Source organism: Bombyx mori, chromosome 28 (assembly GCF_030269925.1).
Source record: "Bombyx mori chromosome 28, ASM3026992v2".
NCBI lineage: Eukaryota > Metazoa > Arthropoda > Insecta > Lepidoptera > Bombycidae > Bombyx > Bombyx mori.
Window position 1 is genome coordinate 7,328,358 of NC_085134.1, and position 26,022 is coordinate 7,354,379.

Consider the following 26,022-nt stretch of genomic DNA (forward strand, 5'->3'; position numbering starts at 1 on the left):
TAAGGATGTTTTTTTTATTTCCATCACCGGATACTCACAGTTACAGAATCTGTATCATGTGATCAACGTTGTTTACATCGAGTTTTTTGTTTATAAGGTACTTAAAAAAATTCCTGCATGGGAGGCTTTGGAAAGGGATACGTCATAATGCCTTGTAAATAGTGTTACCACGCCTGATTTCTAAGCCACGCGCAACTATTTCATACACTGAAGATAACTAACTATTCATACCAATTTTTCTAATCAAATACGTACTTAACAAATGTTCGCGATTGACTTCCACGGTGAAGTAATAACATCGTGTTTCCGCTTGAAGGGTGGGGTAACCGCTGTAACTATACTCAGACCTTAGAACTTATATCTCAAGGTGAATGGCGCATTTACGTTGTAGATGTCTTTGGGCTATTACCACTTAACACCAGGTGGGCTGTGAGCTCGTACACGCATCTAAGCAATACTAAAAAAAAAACACGAAAAAAGAAACGTCTCTCAGAGGACAAAAAACAATAGGTAAACTGTAACGCAACAAAATCGCTTTACTCATCTGTGACACACAACAGACATTAGACGATGACCGGTCGAACTTGTCAGAGTAAATACGTTTGCCGGTGAGTGCGGTCGTGTTCTAAACGTTGTGATATGAAGTGATTTTTTAATAAAACAAAATAAAATGTCTCCGTTGTTGTTTACGACAATCGTAGCGGCTTATTTATGCGGCGCAAACGGACGTGAGTTCATCGAAATAAGTTTTTACGTACGACTTGAATTTTGAAACCTTGACTTTCAGTTTTTATTCGCGCCTCTTAAGGATAGAATGAATTGTACTAAATCATGTGCTAGTCGATAATCATTTTTTAGGAACTTCTACGACTTCTATTGTGACGATCTAACTACTGACAGAATTTTATCATTAATTTATTAGTCTTATTAAGTTATCATCGTCCAGAAACGGTAACGAAGAACAGTGGAGCACTTTAATTGCAGACCATCCTCTCAGGTTGGGCCCGTGAGCTCACCTTACTGTCCGGGCGTAGCTGGAATCTACCAGCAAATAGTTAGGGAAAAACAAAACAAACCAAAAAATACCTATATCTGCCGTGAAGCAGTTATGCGTTTCGGTTTGAAGGGTGGGGCGGCCGTTGTAACTAGGTATACTTGAGACCTTAGAACTTATATCTCAAGGTGGGTGGCGCATTTTTACGTTGTAGATGTCTATGGGCTCCAGTAACCACTTAACACCAGGTGGGCTGTAAGCTCGTCCAACATCTAAGCTATAAAAAAATAAAAAAATAAAAAAAAATACCAGAAAAGCATAAGGCGGTCTTAATTGCGTTCGGCTTCACACAACCATTAAGTCAAACAGGAATTATAAATTATAATTAAAACAATACGTTGTAATATTCGGCGCGCACAAGAAGTGTTAAAAGCGACTTATTTCACGTGAAACAAGAATTATAAGTGATTATTTGAGAAGCAGTATTACTTTTAGGTGCACGCGTCTCTCTTCGAAAAAGGAAAGTGTCTCCAAATAAGAATCTTGACGGTTCTAATCGCGGTCGCCGCCATTGAAATCTGCCTACACAGACGTTTAGACAAATGTGTAGGTAATTATCGGTAGACCACCAGTGTTTCAGTGCAAGTTACTGTGGCAGTATGTAGCTATAGCACTGTGGTAATAGCAACTTGGTTGTGACCCTGGAATGCGTCCGTGACTGACAGCAACCTCTAACCTCTCCTCCCCATTACTTTTTTTCCTACCTAAGCTGCTGGTCTAGAGAGATCATGTCAGCGTCACCGGGCTAGTAGGTGAGCTCTCTTGGCTCCAACCTGACGATGTTGCTAACACGAACCCTAGCAAGAGCCGTGCTTCGCAGAATCTACCACCGGCTCGGAAACGCGACCCACTGAGAAGATCCGCCGAGAAACTCAGTGGGCTGTGTCTGTGGGTTAATTTACTCGTCGAGACCTTCGTCGCAAGCGGTGGGTTTGACGAGAACGATGACCGGTCCCCATTACGTAGCCGTACGCTTTTTCTACTGATTGAAATGAATAGGCGAGCTTACATGGTGTTGTGATTACCGAAGCCCGTAAGCTTCAGCCCGTGAATGCCTTCTCCTTCATCCTAAGTCATTATTAGTACACGAATAATGACATAGATATGGACTACGTTTAAAAATTTATTAATCGGTACTCTGACACCATTAACAAGAGAATAGCCGTTAGTTGTTTTTTTTTTTTTATCAGCAACCTATTCGTTTTTTTTTTACAATCAATTCATTTTCGTGCAAATAAGTTTAATTTTAAATACAACGACCTTTTTTTTATAAGCTTTATAATATATTTTTTTGATTCTATTTATCTATAGACCGACGAATTTTATCGAGTGATAAAATAAACCTTTTGTTTTGATACGTCATTTTAACAATAAAAACAATAAATAAAACTGAATGCAATCAATGAATCTGAATGTTAAGATAACAGTCATTAGGTATACCTAGTCGATTATCCGATCATTGGCCTTAATAAATACGTATTTCCTTAACTGGGTCAAATCATTATCCACTTTATTCTCTATATACAGTCCAAAGCACGAAGTAGGTATTATATAAGCTAGTAGGTAGGCATAGATTTTCTCTGTTGTACAAAAAAACAACACGGATGTTTTATTTATAAAGAAAAAGGATTATAAGGATTAAGGATATCTTGTAAAACTTATATAATTTCCTAGGTTTATTTCGCAAGTTTACTATCAAATGTATTATCCAAAAATTCCAACTATCTTTTGACACGGCTTATTAGCTTAACCTCTATCTAAGTATATATAGTACTGAATTTTTCAACTTTCTGTATTAGAGTAAAACAAGTTGTTCTAATCATCAAACCGGAGCTCTCGAATTACGGTCGGGAGAAGCTGGACCAACCCGAGCGTAATACAGAACACAAACCAAAAACCGTAAATGCCTTATAAATAAACTAGCGACCCGCCCTCGCTTCGCTTCGGAAACTGTAATTTACTATTGATTTCTCCACTGTTTAATGGATGTTATTTTATACATATAAACCTTACTCCTCAATCACTCTAACTATTAAAAAAAAACCGCATCAAAATCCGTTGCGTCGTTTTAAAGATTTAAGCATACACAAGGGTATAGGGACAGAGAAAGCGACTTTGTTTTATACTATGTAGTGATTGCGTTAACAACACTAGCCTTGCTCTTCACTCACTCTAACCGGCGCCATCTAGGCGGGATTCGGATAGCCTGCCGACCAAGAGGGCTGGTGCTCATGGCGCCGACGACCACCAGTCCGGCGTCCCGAGGGGGAGGGTAATAGGAGAGACGTGCTCCGCACTAAACACTTCACTTTCCCCCCTTTGCCTTTTCATGAGCTCTGTCTCATGGGAGGTTTAGACGTTGGTTGTTGAACGACAGGAGGTTTTAGTCGGTTCGAGTACGACATGCCCCGCCCTCCATCCCCAGTGGAGGGCGGAAGCGGAAGTACGGCGATTTCCTCCTAACCAAAAAAAAAAGCCTTGCTCTTCATCTACACAATTACTGATTTTGTTAAATAAGACCTTTACGAGTTGCGTGCTCACGGACTAGTTACGAAAACATTTAATTTCCCAGTTTTGGGCTTGAACCAACAAGAGACCCAGCTAGATAGAGGCCATATATAAATTTCCAACTAATTATTAGTCATAACGCACATCCTTTGTAGTATGTACAGCTTTACTTATCCTTGTGCTAATATTGCATTAGCAAGAGGTAAATTTATCATTATATTATTCATTTATTTGTTTTTTCATCCGATAAGTCTTTTTTTTTTTATTGCTTAGATGGATGGACGTGCTCACAGCCCACCTGGTGTTAAGTGGTTACTGGAGCCCATAGACATCTACAACGTAAATGCGCCACCCACCTCGAAATATAAGTTCTAAGATCTCAGGTATAGTTACAACGGCTACCCCACCCTTCGAACCGAAACGCATTACTGTTTCACGGCGGAAATAGGCGGGGTGGTGGTACCTACCCGTGCGGACTCACAAGAGGTCCTACCACCAGTGACAAGTGCAACGCGGTTAATTTCTTTCCTTAAATGATTCTTGTCAACACGATGGCGATCTGGAAGAGATTGCTCTTACCGATAAGACCACCTGATAAGTTTATTTCACATTATCTTTACTTATATTGTCTTAACAGAATCACTGAATGAATACAAATATAGTTAATATCAATATTCTTAATCTAATGCTATAAAGATATGAACGAAAATATCCCAAAAAAATTTAAACTTTGTGGTGGACATTTTTTTTGCTTTCCGTATGAGCTTTGCATCTGGTGAGCCGTTAGTTGGTCAGTCCACGCGCGTATTAGTAACTAGCTTTTGCCCGCGACTCCGTCCGCGTGGAATAGTTACTTTGGCATAACGCTAAATTCTACTCCCCACTTAATTTAAGTAGAATGTGAAAATATTTTTGAATTATATAATGTTAAGGAGCTATTTAAATCCTTATTTTGAAACATTATTTATTGGTGCTCCACTTGTATTGATCTTAACCATGATGTTTTATATCTTTTATATATATATAAGCCTTCCTCAATCAATGGGCTATCTAACACTGAAAGAATTTTTCAAATCGGACCAGTAGTTGCCGAGATTAGCGCGTTCAAACAAACAAATTCCTCAGCTTTATAATATTAAGTACTAGCTGACCCGGCAAACCTCGTAGTGCCTCAATCGATAAATAAAATATCTAAGCTTTTGTATAAAATAAACTTAAATCAAACAAAAGGAATTCGTCCGAGGGGGGACGATGTGTCAAAGGAAAAGCAAAATTGTTATTTTTATTTAATTCCGAGAATTTTCATATTTATCGAACCTTTTAAACCTTCCCTGGACTTCCACAAATAATTCAAGACCAAAATTAGCCAAATCGGTCCAGCCGTTTTCGAGTTTTAGCGAGACTAACGAACAGCAATTCATTTTTATATATGTATATAGAAGATAGATGTCTTAAGTAACAGAAGTTTAAGACAATTCTTTCGATTCTAAAAATAAACAGCTACAGGATTCGCAGTCAATCCTGAGTCTATTCGCATTCGTTCACGTATTACGGTGCCATAATCTCGAACCAGAGTCCGAAAGCGATTCCAGAATGTTCCAAATGAAATCACATATTAAGGCTAACGAACTTTTTTACTGGTGGTAGGATCTCTTGTGCGTCCGCGCGGGTAGGTACCACCGCCCTGCTTATTTCTGCGGTGAAGCAGTAATGCGTTTCGGTTTGAAGGGTGGGGCAGCCGTTGTAACTATACTTGAGACCTTAGAACTTATATCTCAAAGTGGGTGGCGCATTATTTATGTTGTAGATGTCTATGGGCTCCAGTAACCACTTAACACCAGGTGGGCTGTGAGCTCATCCACCCATCTAAGCAATAAAAAATTTAAAAAAAATTCAAATATGATCTTAGAATAGATTTTCGGGGTATACCTATACGGACAAGTTAGTTGGGTGATGTCGACACACCATACCGTCACCTGATATATGAGTCGTCTATTATCAAAGCCGGCAATGTGACTTTTGGACAATTATTGGTAAATCAGAAAAACGAATTATTGACTTTGTATTCCATTGGCAGTCACAAAACTCTTCTGAACGACATCTTAGATAAATAACAGGTTAAGTATTAACCTTTATTTAATGCAGGTTTTGAACCGTATTCTTTGAAGGAGACGATTATATTCAAATCAATCTGTATCAACATATCAATAACATTTTTTTGTCCAAATGCACAGATTGTCACCTTTGATAATAGACGACTCATATGTAGTAGATCTTCGAGAAATATCAGCAACCAAATTACCACGCGGTTTCGGTATTTCGAATATCAATTTAGCACGAAATTCAATGAATCCTTATTTATAAACGATAAATCAATGACCTTTCAGAAACCTACACTTTTTATGTCTTAGATGGGTTGATGGGCTCGCAGCCCACCCGGTGTTACCGGAGCCCATAGACATCTACAACGTAAATGCCGTCACTCGCCTTGAGTACCTGCGGCTGCCCCACTATTCACCCTGTGTGTGTGTGTGCTTAGTAGACTGTGGAACTTAATAAAACACTAAATTCCACAGTCGCTTTTCTAACTAAACGTCTTAGGAGGCGCCGAGCTGGGACACGTCGGCGTCCCAACTATCCGACATAGCCTAGGATTTTTTTTTTTTACCACCAGTTATAAATAATCATACATAGATGATTTATGTATATTTTTTTTTCGAATACCCTACTTTTACCTACAGCCCTGTATATTTTCGTATATTAGCTGAAATTTATTATTTTACGGAACATATTTTTTTTTATTGCCCTTGTAGGCAGACGAGCGTACGCGGCCCACCTGATGGTAAGTGGTTACCGTCGCCCATGGACTTCAGCAATGCCAGGGGCAAGCCGCTGCCTACCACAAGTCCTACTCAGTCAACCAGTCATCATATCACGAACATCCCCCGGTATTGAGTTCCTTGTTTTCCTGCTTATAGGTACCGCAGCACACATAGATAACGATTCAATTTATTTTCCGGATGACTTAAGAAAAAACGAAATAAACGGTGAAGGTAAAAACCATTAACGTATTAAAACTAACTAGTGGTCCCGCAGTAGTCGAAATTCGACTATAATTAATTGGAATTGTAAGTTTGTACACTATTATGATTGTATTTTATACTTCTATAATCACAAATTTCGCCAAGGCTACTCTATAAAAAAAATATTAATAAAGACAAACAATATTTAATCTATTCTCAATTTGACAACAGACGTCAAAAACAAAAGTTTCACAATAAATAGTATGCATGCGTGTGTGCGTCAAATACATGGTGTGTAGTGTGTGTAATGTTTTCTTTATCGATTTAATGTATATTTTATGCATTATTTAAAAAAAAAATTAGCTTTGTGCACTCCTTCTCTATATTCTCTATAAGTGTGGAAAATTTCATAGTCCTCCATCCGCGCAATTTTCGTAAAAAGGGATACAAAGTTTTTGCTTCACGTATTAATATATAGATGCTTGAGTTTTGCAAGTGACATTCACGAAGGAATAAGCGATTTTGAACTATCCGCGCAGAAAATTAAAGATAAAGATATTAGAAACTGTAACACAACTTATCTTCGTATTCCGATATCGAAAACTAAGGTGTTTTATACGTCGACATTCAAATATTTCCCGTCCGTGAGAAGCTGACATAGCCCTTTGGGCTACCAGAAATGGGTAGGGAAAAAAAACGAACAAATATTGTATTTTGAAGTCGTCGTGGCCTAAAGGATAAGACGTCCGGTGCATTCGTTGTTGCGATGCACCGGTGTTCGAATCCCGCAGGCGGGTACCACTTTTTCTAATGAAATACGTACTTAACAAATATTCACGATTGACTTCCACGGTGAAGGAATAACATCGTGTAATAAAAACCAAACCCGAAAAATTATAATTTGCGTAATCACTGGTGGTAGGACCTCTTGTGAGTCCATTAGGTTAGGTACCACCGCCCTGCCCATTTCTGCCGTGAAGCAGTAATGCGTTTCGGTTTGAAGGGCGGGCTAGCCGTTGTAACTATACTGAGACCTTAGAACTTATATCTCAAGGTGGCTGGCGCATTTACGTTGTAGATGTCTATGGGCTTCATTAACCAATTAACACCAGGTGGGCTGTGAGCTCGTCCACCCATCTAAGCAATAAAAAAAAATTAACCATTAATAGAAAAATTAACGAGTAACACGTTAGTCATTCGTGACCCGATGAAAACTGTCAAGTATTCTAAACGTCAAAAATAATGAAATGAATATAACAAACGCGATACGAAACGCCATTTCTAAATAAACAATATGGAATAATAAATTTAAAAAACAATAACAACATAATAATTGTAAATATTATTGGATATTGAAGTACTCAAAAAACAATTGAAAGATTTTAGTCTGAAAACTAAAGGAATAAATAACATGATCATATCATAACTAAAGTTAAAACTAGTGTAGTGTGTGATATCCAAAACGACAATAGTAATTAGTAAATTATATTTCATGTATTCGTGAACAAATTAAAAATATTTTCGATTTTTCAATATCCAATTATATGTAACATTAATGGGATTTCTTATAACAATCAACTTCTGAATTTGCCTAATCATTCATTCATTTCATTCACCGAGTTACATAAACTTAGTTTCATTAGAAGCCATCTAGTTTAATATCCATTAAGTTTAATATATTTTCTAAATATTATAATTATCAATTGTTTAATTTACCAGAACGAGCCTGCTTTTAAAATGGCTACTATTGTACAGTCATAGGTGTGTTCAATTTAAATAGTTCAGAGACCAGACTCACAGGCATTTTTGGGGAAATATCTCGTGTTATAATTTATTACCATAACCTTATACGTACTTATCTTTAAAGTATCTGAAAAACATGGCGACAATTCAATATCTAATGGCTCCTCATTATTGGTATTTGTAAGACCTATACTAATGAATGTATGGCTGAAGACACCCAATCTGTGATTTAACGAAAATTTTCATAAAGCAAAGTCATTTTTATAATTGGAGTTAGCAGCACATTTGTAATATTTACTGATAAAATTGACTGTGTATTATAAAATCCTGAGAGTATCGAAGATTGGACACATTGTATAAATTATCAACGATAATATAGGAAATGGTTTGCAATCATATACATACATTACTACCAAAAATCATCGATTCTATTCTGTGCTATAGCTTGTAAAAATGAAATATATTTTAATGTGCTATAAAAAAAATACAAAACGCATGCCCCCGGGAGGTCAAATCACCGATTTAACGATTTCGGACATACCCAAAAATCAGTACTTTACACCAGATGCAGATACGTCTATCTATAACGTTGTATGTCTGTTAGATCATCACTTATCACTTTGCGACCTAAGGTTATTGTGTGTGTAAAATTTCTAACCATTCGTAATTCTACTAATTGTTTTAATATTATCAATATTATCGTCCATAATTATTAATAAAATATTTTGTATCTCAGGAATGTGGACAATATAGGATCATAATAACAAATTACATTATTATTTTTGTAACGTTTCGGTCTTTTATTAGACCTTCATCGGGCATCTGAAAATTACACATATTAATAGCCGACAATATTAAAATAACAATTGTCAACACTACAATATTTACCATAATATGAATTCCAACAATCACTATCTTACACTGCACAGTTGCCTTACGGCCGTTTTCAATAACGTATCTGAGTTTTCGGATAGATAGCTATCTCCGAATATCAGCAAGAGCGTATCTATCCTTAGTTTGCGTTTCACAATCACGGATAAGTGCTATCTCTCTTTAACCAACAGTAGATAGCTTCTTCCCTCCGATTTATCCGAGCCTCTTGATACGTTTCGTTCCACTACAAATACGAAACAACATCAGGATCAAGACTTATTTTATTTTATTCTAAATTATAACTATAATTTAACCAGCATATTGTAGACTATCATAAACACATTTGCTTATAACAAAAAGTAATAAAAACATATGTAGATTTTTTTAAATTGGACGTATTGCTATTTTTATCCTAGTCGAAATTATGAAACGAAACGTTTTGACAGTCCGTTTGCCAATAAGCAGTGATCAGTTTCTTTTGTTTGTTTTTCTATTGTTTACCTACTATATTAGATGATGACTTACCTCCAAAACGCTTTAAAACTTTCGTTTATAATTCTAAGTGTGTTTATAATTAAAGAGCTACAGTGAAATAAAATGAATTCTGTAAGTATCTATGAACTACATTGATAATAATAATTTTACTTTGAAAACTTTGAGTTCAAGTTTAGAAAATATATCTTTTTCAGTCAAGAAAGGCAGCACCCATGACAAAAGATGAGACGATGATTCTAGCAGAACTTGTGGCGGCGAAAAAACATTTCAATAATAAGGCAACAAATGCCACAATCAATAAATTGAAGGAGCAGGCTTGGCAAACCCTTGTAAATGATTTTAATTCGTCGATTCGTCGTTTCCCACGAACTCCATCGCAGCTTCGACTAAAATGGGAAAACTTAAAGAACGCTACGGCAACAAAAGAAACAACCTTAGTAAGGTTAGTATAATTAGTTGATTGTTTGTCTCTAATAACACATTGATAAACATGATTTTTTCTTCAGGTTGCCGTAGTATTTGAAATAATTATGCTCTTTGTTACAGGCTGGAGGTGTTAAGGATTGCAGATGAAATTTTGGATAAAGCATGCACATTGTTGTAGGTCACATATAATATTTTTAACACTTTTACAGCCAAGCGGAAACAAGATGGAAGAAAAGAAATGCAAGTCTAGCATAGGGACAATGCATTAGCAGAATATCTAATAGCAAAAAAGAGACTTGACTTGGAAAATAAAGAAGAGGAGATTGTTGTAGCAAAAGTTAAGTTAGATTTAGATAATTTAAAAAATTAAAAATTACTTAAAAGGAATATTAAATTTCATAAATTAAGTAGGCAATAGTAATTTTATGTTAGATAGTTTTTTAAGTATATGTACAAATTCTAAATTAAATATCTTGCATGTACTAACTACCATGTAATTATCATTTTGGAAAATAAAAAATAGTCAAATTATCTTTGGAGTTTATTTTATAAATTATCTTTGGAAGCAATTATTTATAAGTACATAGTTGTATTTCAGATGTAAGTTTTGAAAAATTGTTACGAACAATTATATTATTTTCCTGTAATGTATCTGCGACTGAAATTTCTGATTCTAATTCTTCTAAATTCATACTTCTGACGATATTATGCAGCATGGCAGCTATAATAACAGCTTGCATATTTTCTAGTTTTAATCTACTTTTCAATGATATACAGGGAGTCTTCTTTTACAAACACCAATGCATCTGAAAATTATACATTATTCGCTTAAATTATTTTACAATACAGTATAACAAGCTCTTAACTAAAAAAAAAGATTACCTCTCTATAGTATTTCTTGTTTAAATATGTGATTCATTTTAAATCGTTCCGATTGAGTATGTGGGTTAATTAATCATGTTAAAAGATAGGGTTGTGGGGATAGCCTCTATCGGCAAGCAAATATCAATTTCCAAGTCCACCTTGTTATCAATGTTCTCTTGATATGTAGATAATTTATTATAATAGTGTCATATTAAATTCATATAAACACCTAAATATATAATATAAATAAATAAAAAAATAATAATAATATATAATAATAATAATATAAATAAGGTAATATAAATAAGAAATACCTTTTCAATCGGAATGGTTAATTATAGTTGTATCATGAGTAGACCCAGGCCATCAAGCAACAACATTTTGAAACATCAATGATGCATTGCACACAAATTACACATTCAAAATACTCTTTTTCTATTTCTAAATTCCTCTCCTATATTTGAATCTGTAACACAAATATAAAATGTAGAGGTATCAGTGTGTAATAAGAATGAAGGTAAATAGCCTACCAGGTTATTGTATTAGTATATGAATGTCATTTAGGGCACCATGGGAATCCAGCAGTATTATAGAATTCTTGTTGAGTGTGATTTTGTAACACAACAAAAATTAGGTATAATTTTGCTATTGCTATAAACAAATATAAGTTGTAATAACGAGTACTTTTATGGTTAAAATTTATCTTACCTTTTTGACGTTACACTCAAATATAGTCTCATTAAATTAATCAATTCATTCACAACACCTTTGCTCAGAAATCTACAGTCAAATTCGTAATTATTGATCTTCGCCATGTAATTCAGACGATCTTTATTTTCCTAACCATATGATATCGGCCTCACTATCACTATCTGCATCACAATCCATTATCATTTGAAATAATTCCATATCACTATCATCACTGCTACAATATGCCAATATGAAGAGAAACAATTATTAAATTATAGCGATTTACTTTAGAAAGATAAACATGTAACCGGCCGATTTTGACAGATAAGCGAATGCCCATACTAGAGATAGCGCCGCCTACCGGAGAGTTACTTAAAACTCATATTGAAACAGAAGTAAGCACGATTTGTATGAGCGTTCTATCTTTAGCAGGCTATCCGTCCTCCCGACGATGGATAAATAAATCCGATAGGAACTGCTGCCCGTCGATAGGTTATTGGAACGTAAGTAAGGACAAAAATATAGATTTGTCTATCTTTAGTAACCGAAACTAGGGATAGATAGGTTATTGAAAACGGCCGTTAGTCATCATAAATGAATACAAATTTTTATATTTTTTTTATTGCTTAGATGATTGGACGAGCTCACAGCCCACCTGGTGTTAAGTGGTTACTGGAGCCCATAGACTCACAAGAGGTCCTACCACCAGTAATTACGCAAATTATAATTTTGCGGGTTTCATTTTTATTACACGATGTTATTCCTTCACCGTGGAAGTCAATCGTGAACATTTGTTGAGTACGTATTTCATTAGAAAAATTGGTACCCGCCTGCCGGATTCGAACACCGGTGCATCGCTCAACACGAATGCACCGGACGTCTTATCCGTTAGGCCACGACGACTTCTAACTAGAAGTCCCGCAGTAGTCAAAATTCGACTATAATTAATTGGAATTGTAAGTTTGTACACTATTAAGATTGTATTTTATACTTCTATAATCACAAATTTCGCCAAGACTACACTATAAAAAATATTAACAAAGACAAACAATATTTAAATTTATTCTCAATTTGACAACAGACGTCAAGAACAAAAGTTTGACAATAAATAGTATGCATGCGTGTGTGCGTCAAATACATGGTATGTAGTGTGTGTAATGTTTCATTTATCGATTTAATGTATCTTTTATGCATTATTTAAAAAAAATATTAGCATTGTGCACTTCTTCTCTATATTCTCTATAAGTGTGGAAAATTTCATACTCCTCCGTCCGCGCAATTTTCTTAAAAAGGGATACAAAGTTTTTGCTTCACGTATTAATATATAGATTTGTATTAATTTATAATGACTAAGGCAACTGTGCAGTGTAAGATAGTGATTGTTGGAATTCATATTATGGTAAATATTGTAGTGTTGACAATTGTTATTTTTATATTGTCGGTTATTAATATGTGTAATTTTCAGATGCCCGATGAAGGTCTAATAAAAGACCGAAACGTTGCAAAAATAATAATGTAATTTGTTATTATGATCCTATCTTGTCCACATTCCTGAGATACAAAATATTTTAATTGTTTTAATCTTTGTGTGTGACATAAAAGGCTTTATTATAATGCGGAGTTTCGACAAGTTTTTTATTTAATTATTTATTTAGACACACCAACAGCAATACACACAAAACATTCAAGCTTAAAATTAACATGTATATAAATAACGATCACTGGTGGTAGGACCTCTTGTGAGTCCGCACGGGTAGGTTCCACCACCCCGCCTATTTCCGCCGTGAAGCAGTAATGCGTTTCGGTTCGAAGGGTGGGGCAGCCGTTGTAACTATACTTGAGACCTTAGAACTTGTATCTCGAGGTGGGTGGCGCATTTACGTTGTAGATGTCTATGGGCTCCAGTAACCACTTAACACCAGGTGGCTGTGAGCTCGTCTACCCATCTAAGCAAAAAAAAAAAAAAAAATCACAAAAATCAGTACTTTACACCAGATACAGATACGTCTGTAACGCTGTTTGTTTGTTGTTTGTGAGTTTTAACATAACTTGTTTTATTTTTGTGTGTCACTAAGGCAGCTTTTAGTTTTTCAATAACATATTAATGAAACCGCATATCTCGCATTTCAGAGTCAGCGTGCACGGCCTCCGGTGGCGGTCAGGGAACGTGTGTGGATATCTACAAATGCGAGCCATTGCTGGCCCTCGTTAGAAAGCCTGATCGTACTCAACAGGATCTGGAAGCTCTCAAGAAATCTCAATGCGGGTTTCAGGGAGGGAAGCCATTGGTAATGTCATTCATTGGATACTTGCAACTTCGTTCATTAAATAACTAAATCTGGGCATGACTCTTAGATTTGAAAGAAATAATAGCCTATAGGATATGACGCCACGTGTACTCGTATTGAAAGATGTGACTATGGCGATGTTCTTTCTAAGCCATTAAGCGTGTACCAAATGTTACCGTGATACTATGACAAATAGAAATCCCGTAGTGCAAAACATTAAGAATCTAGTACTGACATTGTTATTTTAGGGACACAGTTTTAACCAGTTGTGTTATTTAATTATCTCACTTCCGATAACGCCCTGAATCATTATTGATCACTACCAAAATAACTTCTAAATGATTTAAGTCTGTCATTATCGCACTGGATGGGGTTTAAAAATAACATGTCCTGTATTTTGATTTGATTTCGAGTTTTAGTGATGTTTATATGCGTATTTGACAGCGGCAAATCAAATAATGTTATACAAATCAGAATGGGAGTTAATTCGAGGGTTGACTTAGAAGTCTAAGCGAGAAACCAGTTCCACCAGACCAAAGCCAAAATGAGCACATTATTCGTTTGAACAATCTAGTCTTGTCCTCTTAAAGCGATTGACCTTTTCCAAACTAAGCTTTATTTGCATTGAAAAAAAAAACATTACTTTGTAATTTTTTTTTATTGCTTGGATTGGTGGACGAGCTCACAGTCCACCTGGTGTTAAAAGTTTACTGGAGCCCATAGACATCTACAACGTAAATGCGCCACCCACCTTGAGATATAAGTTCTAAGGTCTCAGTATAGTTACAACGGCTGCCCCACCCCTCAAACCGAAACGCATTACTGCTTCACGGCAGAAATAGGCAGGGTGGTGGTACCTACCCGTGCGGACTCACAAGAGGTCCTACCACCAGTAATTACGCAAATTATAATTTTGCGGGTTTGGTTTTTATTACACGATGTTATTCCTTCACCGTGGAAGTCAATCGTGAACATCTATTGAGTACGTATTTCATTAGAAAAATTGGTACCCGCCTGAGATTCGAACACCGGTGCATCGCTCAACACGAATGCACCGGACATCTTATCCTTTAGGCCACGACGATTTCAAATGGCTATCATTTTCAATATAGTCAAGAAGCATAGAAGGAAATGTAACCGAAAGAGCACATCAACCATAATCGATATTGTAAATAGCAACGGGAATTACATGAATTAATTGCAAGGGAAAAACAGAATTTTCCTGCATGATGTGAAAACGTTGCGAAGCAATCACACGTATCTCTGTAAAATGAGTCATGAGTAGCATGCGTACGTAATGTGATAAATTTTTAGTAATTAGTTTTCCTCGTCATATGATTTTTTGTTGTTTATCTCATTTAAATTATCACGGATATAATCTACGCGAGTTAATATTTCTAAATCAAGCTTTATGATGATTAAAATATTTTCTGTTACCAATCCAAATGTTTAATACGCATTTATGAGACAAATAATTTCAAAGAAAGAAAACTACACTACAGTCAAAGAAAGAAAATGGTACATATTAAAATTAGTGTTCGCCCAGTATAGCAATCGAAATTCTAACAAAATTGACTGGCCTCCTCAACGTTCAAATAAAATTTATGTATTAATTTTCCTCATTTGTTTAAGTGTATAATAGCTACTAAACAAAAAAGTAGATCGGTTCACAAACCAACTACATTTTTTTTTCCTTTATGGGCAAACGATCATACGGCCCAACAGTTGATGAATGGTTACCGTCGCCCATGGACGTCAGCAGAGCCAAACCGCTGTCTACCGTTAAGTAATCTCCGCAAGCCTCGTTTGAAGAACAACATATCAAAGTGACATAGTATTTATTTATTTTTATTTGCCTGTTTTATCTTTGCGTAATTATATACTGCGAAATTTGTAATGTTCTAAACAGCATTTACAGATGTGAGCTTTACTCATTCGTGACTAACATTATAAAAACCCTGGCCGAAATAGTGCATTACCAAAAAATTTTAATAATCATATCCTTGCTTTAGTGCTTAACGTTGGTATCGCTTGGATGTTATTTAACTACTTGGGTCATGACAGGGCGCAATGGAAGCCTCAACGGGCTAAATAGGGTCGGGTCAACGGGTTAGTTTAATTTTATATACATTATATATTACAATATGCATTAAATCACCTACAACAGTTAGGACAAAAGCGCGATGAGCAAAAACATTAGCTCCGACATTCGAAGCTTGAAATTCCATTGTCATCATCCAATTTCAGGTATGCTGTCCAAGTGAATGTCACACACCGGATGGTAAACCAGGAAAATGTATAAACATATACTCTTGCGAACACCTCACTCAAATGTTGAGGCCTCCGACCTCGAAGGAAAACATGTTATACGTACAAAACTCCAGGTAATTTATTATTTTTCAATAATAAGCGTTTCTAGTTTTTTTCTTTTATGTTTGCGAAATTACTGGAGGCCTTTCCAGTTTTACCAAGGCAGGTGGGCGAGCAAGGGCTCGGCCAGGAGGGGTGGGATTTGCGAACAGCTACCCGAGCGCCTCCAAAGGAGACCTAACAACTCAAAAGTAGCTGCTTCGCGAATGAATCTACTACTAGGTCGGAATCGCGACCCGCTGAGAAGATCCGGCGAGAAACTGAGCGCGCTGATGCATGGGTTAGATTGCACGTCGAACTCTTTGCCGAGTTCGACGAGTACCGTTACCGGGGTCCCTACTCCTATTGTTAGAGCTAAATAGCAAGGGCGTTTTCAGTACACGAGCACGACCGGTTCGCAATTGACGAACAACGGAAATTGTTTAATCAATCATTAAAATATAAATAAAATTATTAGAATGGTCTCTTTGTCTAAAAATATTTAATTAGACTATGAATCGGACATCGGTCATATAAGTACCTTTTCAACGCTCGAAATAGAGGAACTCTTGGGCCATACAGTGTTAAGTAGTCAATGAATCACCCACTACCTCACGGGCTTACAGTACCCTTCTAGCGTAAAAAGCATTTTCGGGAGTTAGGGCTCACATCCACAGCGTAAGTGGTGATATTCGCGATATGATGTTTATATAATAACTTAACTATATCTTCGGGGACAGTTTAAAACTAGGTGTGCCGTGACCTCGTTCACTAATATAGGCAACAAAAAATTTTACCCGAATCACACACTGCACCTGATTGTATAAGTTTATCATCAGTCGTAGATATGCGTACGGCTTCGTCAAACCGGTCATTGGCTGTGATGTCACGTGTGTATGTTACGAGATTATACATTAAACCTGTTATTGTAATCGCAGACAACCATCTCACGGACACGTCCTCCCCCATCATTCGAATATCGTGTCTTATGTAACAATATTTTTTAACAACCGAAACCGGCTGAGCAACTTGTATTTAGTTTAACACCAAAACAAGTACAGTCAAACTTGGGCAAGTGAGAACTGGATAAGTAAGAAAACTCTATAAGTGAGATTTTTTTTCCTACCTAAGCTGGTAGCCTTGAGAGGCTATTCCAGCGTAACCTTAACTAGTAGGTGAGCTCACGGGGCTCAAACCTGACGACGTTGCTAACACGATCCCTAGCAAGAGCCGTGCTTCGCAGAATCTACCACCGGATCGGAAACGCGACCCACTGAGAAGATCCGGCGAGAAACTCAGTGGGCTGTGTCTGAGAGTTAATTTACTCGTCGAGCCCTTCGTCGCAAGCGACGGGTTCGACGAGAACGGTGACCGGTGCTTGAAGTACCTAGAAGCACCGTTAGTGGATCGGGAGGATCCGAGATAACGTGTTTTGGGCGACGTCGACTGCTTTCCATTCTTTCCGCAGGATCGGGAATGATAAGTGAGAGTAATAGCCAGGACCCGTCATTTTAAGCTCCCAAAACCTCTATTAGCGAGAAACAGAAACCTTTGTAAGGGAAAGTCGTTTTTCCCCCATGGACCTCCGTAATTGAGACTGCGACTTATCTATACGCGACAGTCGAGCTTTATTTATTTATATTATTTAGGAGGAACAAATGACAAAATAAATTACAAATTTAACATTTGACTCATTATAACTCATTCTTAACTTTCGTGGAACTTCCTACCATTGTTTTTGTATTGTTTTCTCGTCAATATTGAACGTATTCTATTTCGTGGAACTAAATAACGTTGTTAATTTATCGCATTCTTTTCGAACGGACACGTGTGCCTGTGTACCGTCCTGTTTGTCGGACTTACTCAGTTTATCGTTAATCCATTGCGAAGGAAAGTTCTGTTCTGAATCGTGTCAAAACGAAAAATTAAAGTACTGTCATTGGGTGATAAACTTAAAATAGTAAATGCGTTTGAATCCGGAATATCACGAAATGAAATTCAGAGGGTGCATTAGAGAGAAACTCGAGTTAGTGAGAAACCTCTATAAACGTTCACGATTGACTTCCACGGTGAAGGAACAACATCGTGTAATAAAAACCAAACCCGCAAAATTATAATTTGCGTAACCGCTGGTGGTAGGACCTCTTGGGAGTCCGCACGGGTAGGTACCACCACCCCGCCTATTTCCGCCGTGAAGCAGTAATGCGTTTCGGTTCGAAGGGTGGGGTAGCCGTTGTAACTACACTGAGACCTTAGAACTTATATCTCTAGGTGGGTGGCGCATTTACGTTGTAGATGTCTATGGGCTCCAGTAACCACTTAACACCAGGTGGGCTGTGAGCTCGTCCATCCATCTAAGCAATAAAAAAAAAAAAAACGTGAATGAGATTGTGCTCCCTTAAACTCTCGCTTATCCAGGTTTGACTGTACATTGCTTAACTTACACAAAACACTATTATTTCGTATTTTCATTTCAAAAAACTCGTCCCAGATTATTTACGTGATCTTTCTCGTATGCTGTTTTTGTTATTTGTCTCTTTATCTATCTTCTTCTATCTATATACATATATAAAAATGAATTGCTGTTCGTTAGTCTCGCTAAAACTCGAGAACGGCTGGACCGATTTGGCTAATTTTGGTCTTGAATTATTTGGGGAAGTCCAGGGAAGGTTTAAAGGTAGATAAATATGAAAATGCTCGGTATTATAACAGTTTTGTTTTCCCTTTGTTGTGTCCCCCGTCGGACGAATTCCTTTTGTTTGTTTTAAGTTTATTTTATACCAAAGTTTAGGTCTTTTATTTACCGATTGAGGCACTAGGAAGTCTGCCGGGTCAGCTAGTCTTATATATAAAATTCTCGTGTCACAATGTTAGTTACCATACTCCTCTCTGAAACGGTTCGACTGATTTTTATGAAATTTTATATGTATGTTCAGTAGGCCTGAGAATCGTCTACTATCTATTTTTCATACCCCTAAGTGATAAGGGGTTGTCCACCCCTAACAATTATTTTCTATTTTTATTTTTTGGCTAATTTTTTTTTTGTTATATTCAGGTATTATGTGGTTGAAAGATATATTTTTTTTCTACACTAGAATTCCCTAGAAATCTTATATATGGCAAGACAACGTTTGTTCGGTCCGCTAGTAATGATAGAAAAACAAATTATGAAAAAAAATTAACATCTAGAGATTTGCTCCAATTCGAACGTGTTCCATTAAATACAAAATACAAATACAATACAAAATACATAAATATTTACTAACAATCTGTTAACTTGTCCCGTGATAAGTTCGTAAAGAACTTGTGTTACAGGTACCAGATAACGGAAATAAATGTAAGATTTTTATTATACACATACATATATTTAATATACATACATAACCCTGGAAAAGACATTTATATTTATCATACAAATATCTTCCCTTGGCGGGTTTCGAACCCGCGACCCCCTTATGTAGTGACCATGTCACTTACCACTACACCAGACGGCCGTTTATAAATAAATGCAAAATCTCCACAATGTAATGAGGAAAATTGACACAAACGAACATAATCTGTTTCAGGTGTAAAAGTGCAGATCAATACAGTGTATGCTGTGGCCCAGCGCCTTTAGCCACACCCCCTCCTCCAGCGGGCAGCTGCAGGGCGACTGTTTCGGCATTACTACCCAACCCAGCGGACTCTTGCTGTGGTCTAGACGCCAACGTTGGAAACAAAATCGTTGGTATGTACGTCACCAAATACGTATTGTCGTCATCGATCTAATACAGCCTTTCCCAAAGTGGGCGATAACGCCCCCTTGTGGGCGCCGCAGGCCTAAAAGGGGGCGGTAGGAGACCCAGAAAAAATGGGGCGTTCTGTACAGGTTAGGAAGGCGATTTGTAACTTCATCTAGGATTATTAGACACCGACTGAGCTCTCGCTATAGTGGTTTTAAAGTAGGTGAAGAAATGGGGGCGCTAAAAATAATTTATTCTCAAAGTGGGCCGTAAACAACAAAGTTTGGGAGCCCCTGACTCTAATAGATTGGAATGAATGCTATTCGATCCGTTGAGGATTCGGGGTTAGGCTACAACAGATATGAGGCGAGCGCATCAAAGGATACAAGTTTGACTAGCTCTGTTTTACACACAATTGCGTTTCGATTTCACCCTGTGGAAGTGTAGTGCACTAAACCGATCCTTGACATGGCTAACCTATTTCTAGGTTATTCATAGCAGACATCCCGATGTACTCTACAGGCTCAGCGCCGGTGCGAATTGGAAAGCGCGGTTCGACCATCCGATTGCTCTTTGAGAAAAAAGGCCCCACAAATCCCCTCACCTCGCTAAGCGAATTAAGGCCTTTTGCTTCGTGCGATAAAACTTAACTTTATTTTTATTTTTTATTTTTTCCTACCTAAGCTGATAGATAGCCTTGAGAGGCTATTTCAGCGTAGCCTTAGCTAGTATGAGAGCTCACGGGGCTCAAACCGAGGTGATGCTAACACTGACCCTAGCAAGAGCAGTGCTTCGCAGAATCTACCACCGGATCGGAAACGCGACCCACTGAGAAGATCCGGCGAGAAACTCAGTGGGCTGTGTCTATGGTTTAATTCGCTCGTCGAGCCCTTCGTCGCGAGCGACGGGTTCGACGAGGACGGGGACCAGTGCTTGTGGTACCTAAAAGCACCATTTAACTTAATGAAGAACAATAAAACTAACCGATGAAACTTTTTTGCCAGGTGGAACAGCGACTGCTATCGACCAATACCCGTGGCTGATAGTCATCGAGTATGTCAGTGATAACAGGATCAAATTATTGTGTGGTGGCTCGCTGATAAGCGGTAGATATGTTCTTACAGCTGGCCACTGCATAGCCGGAGCGGTCCTTCAAATCGGAAAACCGTAAGTATTTCAGTCGCTCATATATCTTAGGTTTCCTTTTGTAGCGTGCAACATTCGGTGGCACTCGGGCGTCATCGGATGCGATCGGACTTCCCGAACGCGCAGGTGTCGTCCGGTGACGTCATGCAACGAGATTCGCGCGTGTCCATTTAAGTTGATTGTAAAAACGTAATTTTAGTTTTAATTTGTATCTTCTAGTGCCTAGCGTTGTTTATTTTACTTTTGGTTCATATTTTAATATTGTACACATTATAGATATTGTGGAAATGGTGTGTGTTGACTTTTATATGTTCAGAGTAAAAATATCCCGCGAATGCGAACAACAAATACCAAACCACACTTTAACTCCAAAAAATTCACATTAAGATTGTTTTATGCCGTGTAGCTTATGATCTTATCTTGATGATACGATGTTCGTTAGTGGTATTTTCATAAGGTGTACCAATGAAGGCAATAAAGCCAAACAAATTAGTAGGCAGCAGTTTGGCTTTGCCCCTGGTATTGTGGACATCCATGGGCGATGGTAACCACTCACCATCAGGTGGGCCGTAGGCTCGTCTGTCTACAAGGGCAATAAAAACACACAAAAAAAAACACGACGTGTTTCTGTAAATTTCCAGAAACCCAACTAGAGACTAAATTTATTATTTCTCAAGGGAAGAACCAGAACACAAAAAATACATACTTAGCTAGAATTCCTATGACGTTCGAAGATTTTCATCAGAAGTGCGTGCACGGGATCATTAATCATACTTAATTGTTTAACTTGAGGAAAACTTTGAAAACCACCGTTTGAACATAATGAATTTCCAATCGAAATTATTTTTTAATAGTAGCGGTGGAATAGTTCTAGTGGGTCACAATTCCGATCTTGTTGTAGATTTAGATAATCGGTGCTCTACTTGGACATATTAGCAAACTATTTCAGACCGAATCCCTCGTCCACTGTGAGCTCATTCACCATGCTTGATAAGGCCAAAATAGTTCCTTGAAGCTACTTTCAATACTACTTACTTAGGTAGGCGACGAAACACAATGAAAGGAAGTTTTCTGGCATAGCACAAAAACACTCAATGTCAGGCGCGATCAATTAGAACAACTGACTGTTCTTAGTACATTTCGAAGGTCTCAAAGCATCATCCAGTCACAACAAAGATATACCATTCTATTATACTTCAAGTTCAGTACAAATACAGTATATAGTCAGCATTGACAGTGATTGACCGAAAAAAAATCACTGGTGGTAGGACCTCTTGTGAGTCCGCGCGGGTAGGTACCACCGCCCTGCCTATTTCTGCCGTGAAGCAGTAATGCGTTTCGGTTTGAAGGGTGGGGCAACCATTGTAACTATACTTGAAAAAAAAAAAAAGAAAATAGTTGAGAAAATACAAAAAAAAAAAAAAGCCCGCTGAGTTTGTTTCGCCGGTTCTTCTCAGGACTGTGGCTTTTTTGTAACCGGTGGTAGAGTTAACATTTTCTTTTACATTTTGACATTCAACAAGTGTGTTTTAGATGACATCCAAGTTGAAATAAATGATTTTGAATTTGAATTTGAATTTGAATTAGACCTTAGAACTTATATATCAAGGTGGGTGGCGCATTTACGTCATAGATGTCCATGGGCTCCGGTAACCACTTAACACCAGGAGGGCTGTGAGCTCGTCCACCCATCTAAGCAATAAAATAAATAAAAAATATTATAATAATAATATCACTAAATTTTCAGTACCAACATTAGACTCGGCGAATACGACACTGCTAACAGCGGACCGGATTGTGTGGTTGTCGAAGCCGGAGGCACGGACTGCACGGAAGATATAGTAGTCATACCCATTGAACAGATCATACCCCATCCGGAATATAATCCTGTCAGCCCTCAAAGGAAGAACGATATCGCTTTGATCAGAATGAGTCAAATGGCTCCTTATACTGGTCAGTATATTGCATTACTTGCACTCAGCTCTTTTTGAGTTTCAGTTCTATAGTTTATTCTATAGTTCTTCGCGGCAGTAACAGGCATATTGGTGGTACCTAACCCAATGCTACCAAAAGCTTTTAACAATCCAACGAGGGTAACAAAAAAAATTGTCCCAAAAACTACAATGCTTACACCACTACCATGATTATTTCTGTTGCGAAGTAATGCCCTATCTCTCAACGTGTATAGCGGCAGCATATATTGAAATCGATCGTGTTTGAGAGGAAAATCATTTTTTGTTTTGTTTACCGCAAATGAAAAAGAATAGATAAAAATAGGTACACATTTTGGCCTTTGTACACGGCACTTTGCTCTAAATTTAAATGGGTAAAACCCTTTACTGTACCCAGGATTAAAGATTGTTGTTATACGCGTTTTTCAGATTTTATCAGACCGATCTGCCTTCCATCGGCGGACATTACAGTGAACACACCAAATAAAACAGTATTCTACGCCGCCGGTTGGGGTGCAGTGAGCACGAACCAGATCAGCAGCGATGTCAAATCCCACGTAGACTTGCCTTACATTCCCCACAGTGTGAGTTTTTTATCCCTACCGTGAACTTAGACACGCTATTTCTGAGCTAGCTAAGCCAGAGAGAATTTGCTAGCACCAGCAAGAGCGGTGCTTTTTTGAATCTACTACCCGATCGGAATTGCGAGCCACTGAGAAAATCCGGCGCGAAAACATTTATTCTAAAAGTAGAAATGCACCTCGATTGCAGTTTAGGACGAGTAAGGTATAATTTTCAAGTTGTGTTTTGTCAATTTAGTCTCTCGTTCCATTAGTATCGGGAATCCTAGTTTGGGGCCAAGAGACCACGTGTGGTTTGTCCCCGATTACTTATTTATCCCGAGTAATTTTTTCAGATTTGCCAACCAGCGTACTCGGTGCAAAACCGCAAAATAACTTTATGGAACAAACAGATTTGCGCTGGCGGTGTTCCGGGCAAAGACTCTTGCAAGGGCGACTCCGGTGGGCCATTGATGTACGAGAACGGTAGACAATATGAAGTCGTCGGTGTGGTCAGTTTTGGCCCAACGCCGTGCGGTCTTCCCGACATTCCGGGCGTTTACACCAAAGTCTACGAATACCTCGACTGGATCAGGAGCACGGTCAAATCATAGCTTTAATTTCGAACGTGAAGTGCCTATGAGTGATCACGATTGGCAACCTCTTAAGCCATATCAATGTTTACTGGCAATATTAATAACATGATGACAGTTGGGTTTAAGTCGCCCGTATGTCTGTTAGCCTAAATTAATAAAACTAATAATGGATAGCTTAAATTGAATTGATGTTATCGTGTTAAATTGAATAAAAATAAGAGAAAATGAGTAGCGTATAAATTAAAGCAGAGAATTATTGGTTATTTTTTTTTCTAGACTAGTTTCGATGAAAGTCTACGGGATTTTATTAATTAAAATTTACTCCTATATTCGACAGTCGTATATTACAATCGTTGCATTATTCTCTTGCACATGAGACGATCCTGCGAAACTAATTGTGATTTGTGCTTGAAATCAACCGTAATTAGATTTTGTTTTCATAAGGTCTAACATTTTTTTGATTAAGAAGATGAAGGACATATTTTCAATGTAGCCTTAATTAAATTTGCGGTCCAGTCAAAATTTCGAAGTGGTTAAAGTACTTAGTAGTGAGGTAGTGCAGCATACGCTACAAAAAATGTACTGTAACTTCAGACGACTGACAAAATTCAAAAGTACTGTTGGAAATATCAAAAAGTTCATCATTACTATATTTGAATCTGGAGGAAGAATATGTGAAATCTGGTCGAATTGAAGAACAATAATTATTGTTAAGCGCTACTAAAACTCTATTAAATAATTTAAAATGTATCATTGACATGTCATAACGATCTCATTCTCTGGATTCGAACTATTCTGTTGGTGTTTATTTTAAGAACTACCTTTGTATTTTGATAATTAAAACAATTTACGTTTTCGAGTATGAGTCTTATTTGAACTAAGTCTATACTTAGTCTGGCCATAAATACTGTTACAATTAAAAATAAACAAAATATTACATTTGAATTTGGAATCTGTCATTTTTATATGATTGCTCATTGAGTTTTCTCATTTTGGCGCCAATACATTGTACAATATTTTGCGATATTAAAATGGAATGGGGTGATAAAGGGAACCGAAAAGTAGTGAAGCCCCTTAACAACACCATGTTCAATAATCAAGAATGGTCCTTCCAGCAGGACTCGGCACCAGGTCATAAAGCTCGGTCTACGCAGTCTTGGTTGGAAACGAACGTTTCGGACTTCATCAGAGCTGAAGACTGGCCGTCGTCTAGTCCCGATCTTAATCCGCTGGATTATGATTTATGGTCAGTTTTAGAGAGTACGGCTTGCTCTAAACGCCATGATAGTTTGGAGTCCCTAAAACAATCCGTACGATTGGCAGTGAAAATTTTTCCCATGGAAAGAGTGCGTGCTTCTATTAATAACTGGCCTCAACGTTTAAAGGACTGTATTGCAGCCAATGGAGACCACTTCGAATAAGCTTTTTATACTTTAAATTGTTTTATATTTATGTATTAAACTAACACACTGTAAAAGTAATAAATGTTATTTGCGATAGATTTTTTTTTGTTTTCCTTTGTAACAGTATTTATGGCCAGACTAAGTATACACAAACTTTTCCGATACAATGCGACCATTATTACTGTTTACTATCGAAAACCGCTGCACAAACAATGTTTTTTAGGTATTTCCTGAGAGCTACAGCTACTTCCTCATTTGACTGCTGACGGTTGACGATTAAGACACCATGTTTTCCAAAACAATTACGCTGCCAACAAAGGACGACTTCCG

The 26,022-nt window shown here is 37.4% G+C and overlaps 3 protein-coding genes and 1 long non-coding RNA gene across 12 annotated transcripts in view; 2 read left to right on the forward strand and 2 right to left on the reverse strand.

Moving 5' to 3' along the window:
- Window positions 1-26,022, reverse strand: part of LOC101737188 (protein MTSS 2) — a 181,854-nt gene that overhangs the window by 62,019 nt on the left and 93,813 nt on the right. The gene's annotated exons all lie outside the window — the stretch shown is intronic.
- LOC101737050 (phenoloxidase-activating enzyme-like) lies at window positions 552-25,148 on the forward strand. 2 transcript variants are annotated; one of them, XM_038021150.2, is made up of 9 exons: window positions 586-728; window positions 6,541-6,615; window positions 13,807-13,964; window positions 16,212-16,348; window positions 19,880-20,040; window positions 21,040-21,202; window positions 22,929-23,134; window positions 23,563-23,717; window positions 24,050-25,148. In XM_038021150.2, the coding sequence occupies exons 1-9, from the start codon at window positions 671-673 to the stop codon at window positions 24,305-24,307; spliced, it is 1,371 nt and encodes a 456-aa protein (XP_037877078.1). In that variant the 5' UTR covers window positions 586-670; the 3' UTR covers window positions 24,308-25,148. The 2 variants fall into 2 exon arrangements, with proteins under 2 accessions (XP_012553157.1, XP_037877078.1); XM_012697703.4 differs by lacking the exon at window positions 6,541-6,615 and having other exon boundaries at window positions 552-728.
- LOC134201603 (uncharacterized) lies at window positions 9,179-10,653 on the forward strand. Its single transcript, XM_062676839.1, has 3 exons — window positions 9,179-9,807; window positions 9,891-10,138; window positions 10,243-10,653. The coding sequence occupies exons 1-3, from the start codon at window positions 9,799-9,801 to the stop codon at window positions 10,298-10,300; spliced, it is 315 nt and encodes a 104-aa protein (XP_062532823.1). The 5' UTR covers window positions 9,179-9,798; the 3' UTR covers window positions 10,301-10,653.
- LOC134201607 (uncharacterized) lies at window positions 10,651-13,793 on the reverse strand. 2 transcript variants are annotated; one of them, XR_009976971.1, is made up of 3 exons: window positions 11,695-13,737; window positions 11,301-11,452; window positions 10,651-10,928 (listed from the first exon to the last, which is right to left on the reverse strand). It is a non-coding gene; the product is annotated as an uncharacterized LOC134201607 (long non-coding RNA). The 2 variants fall into 2 exon arrangements; XR_009976970.1 differs by having other exon boundaries at window positions 11,301-13,793.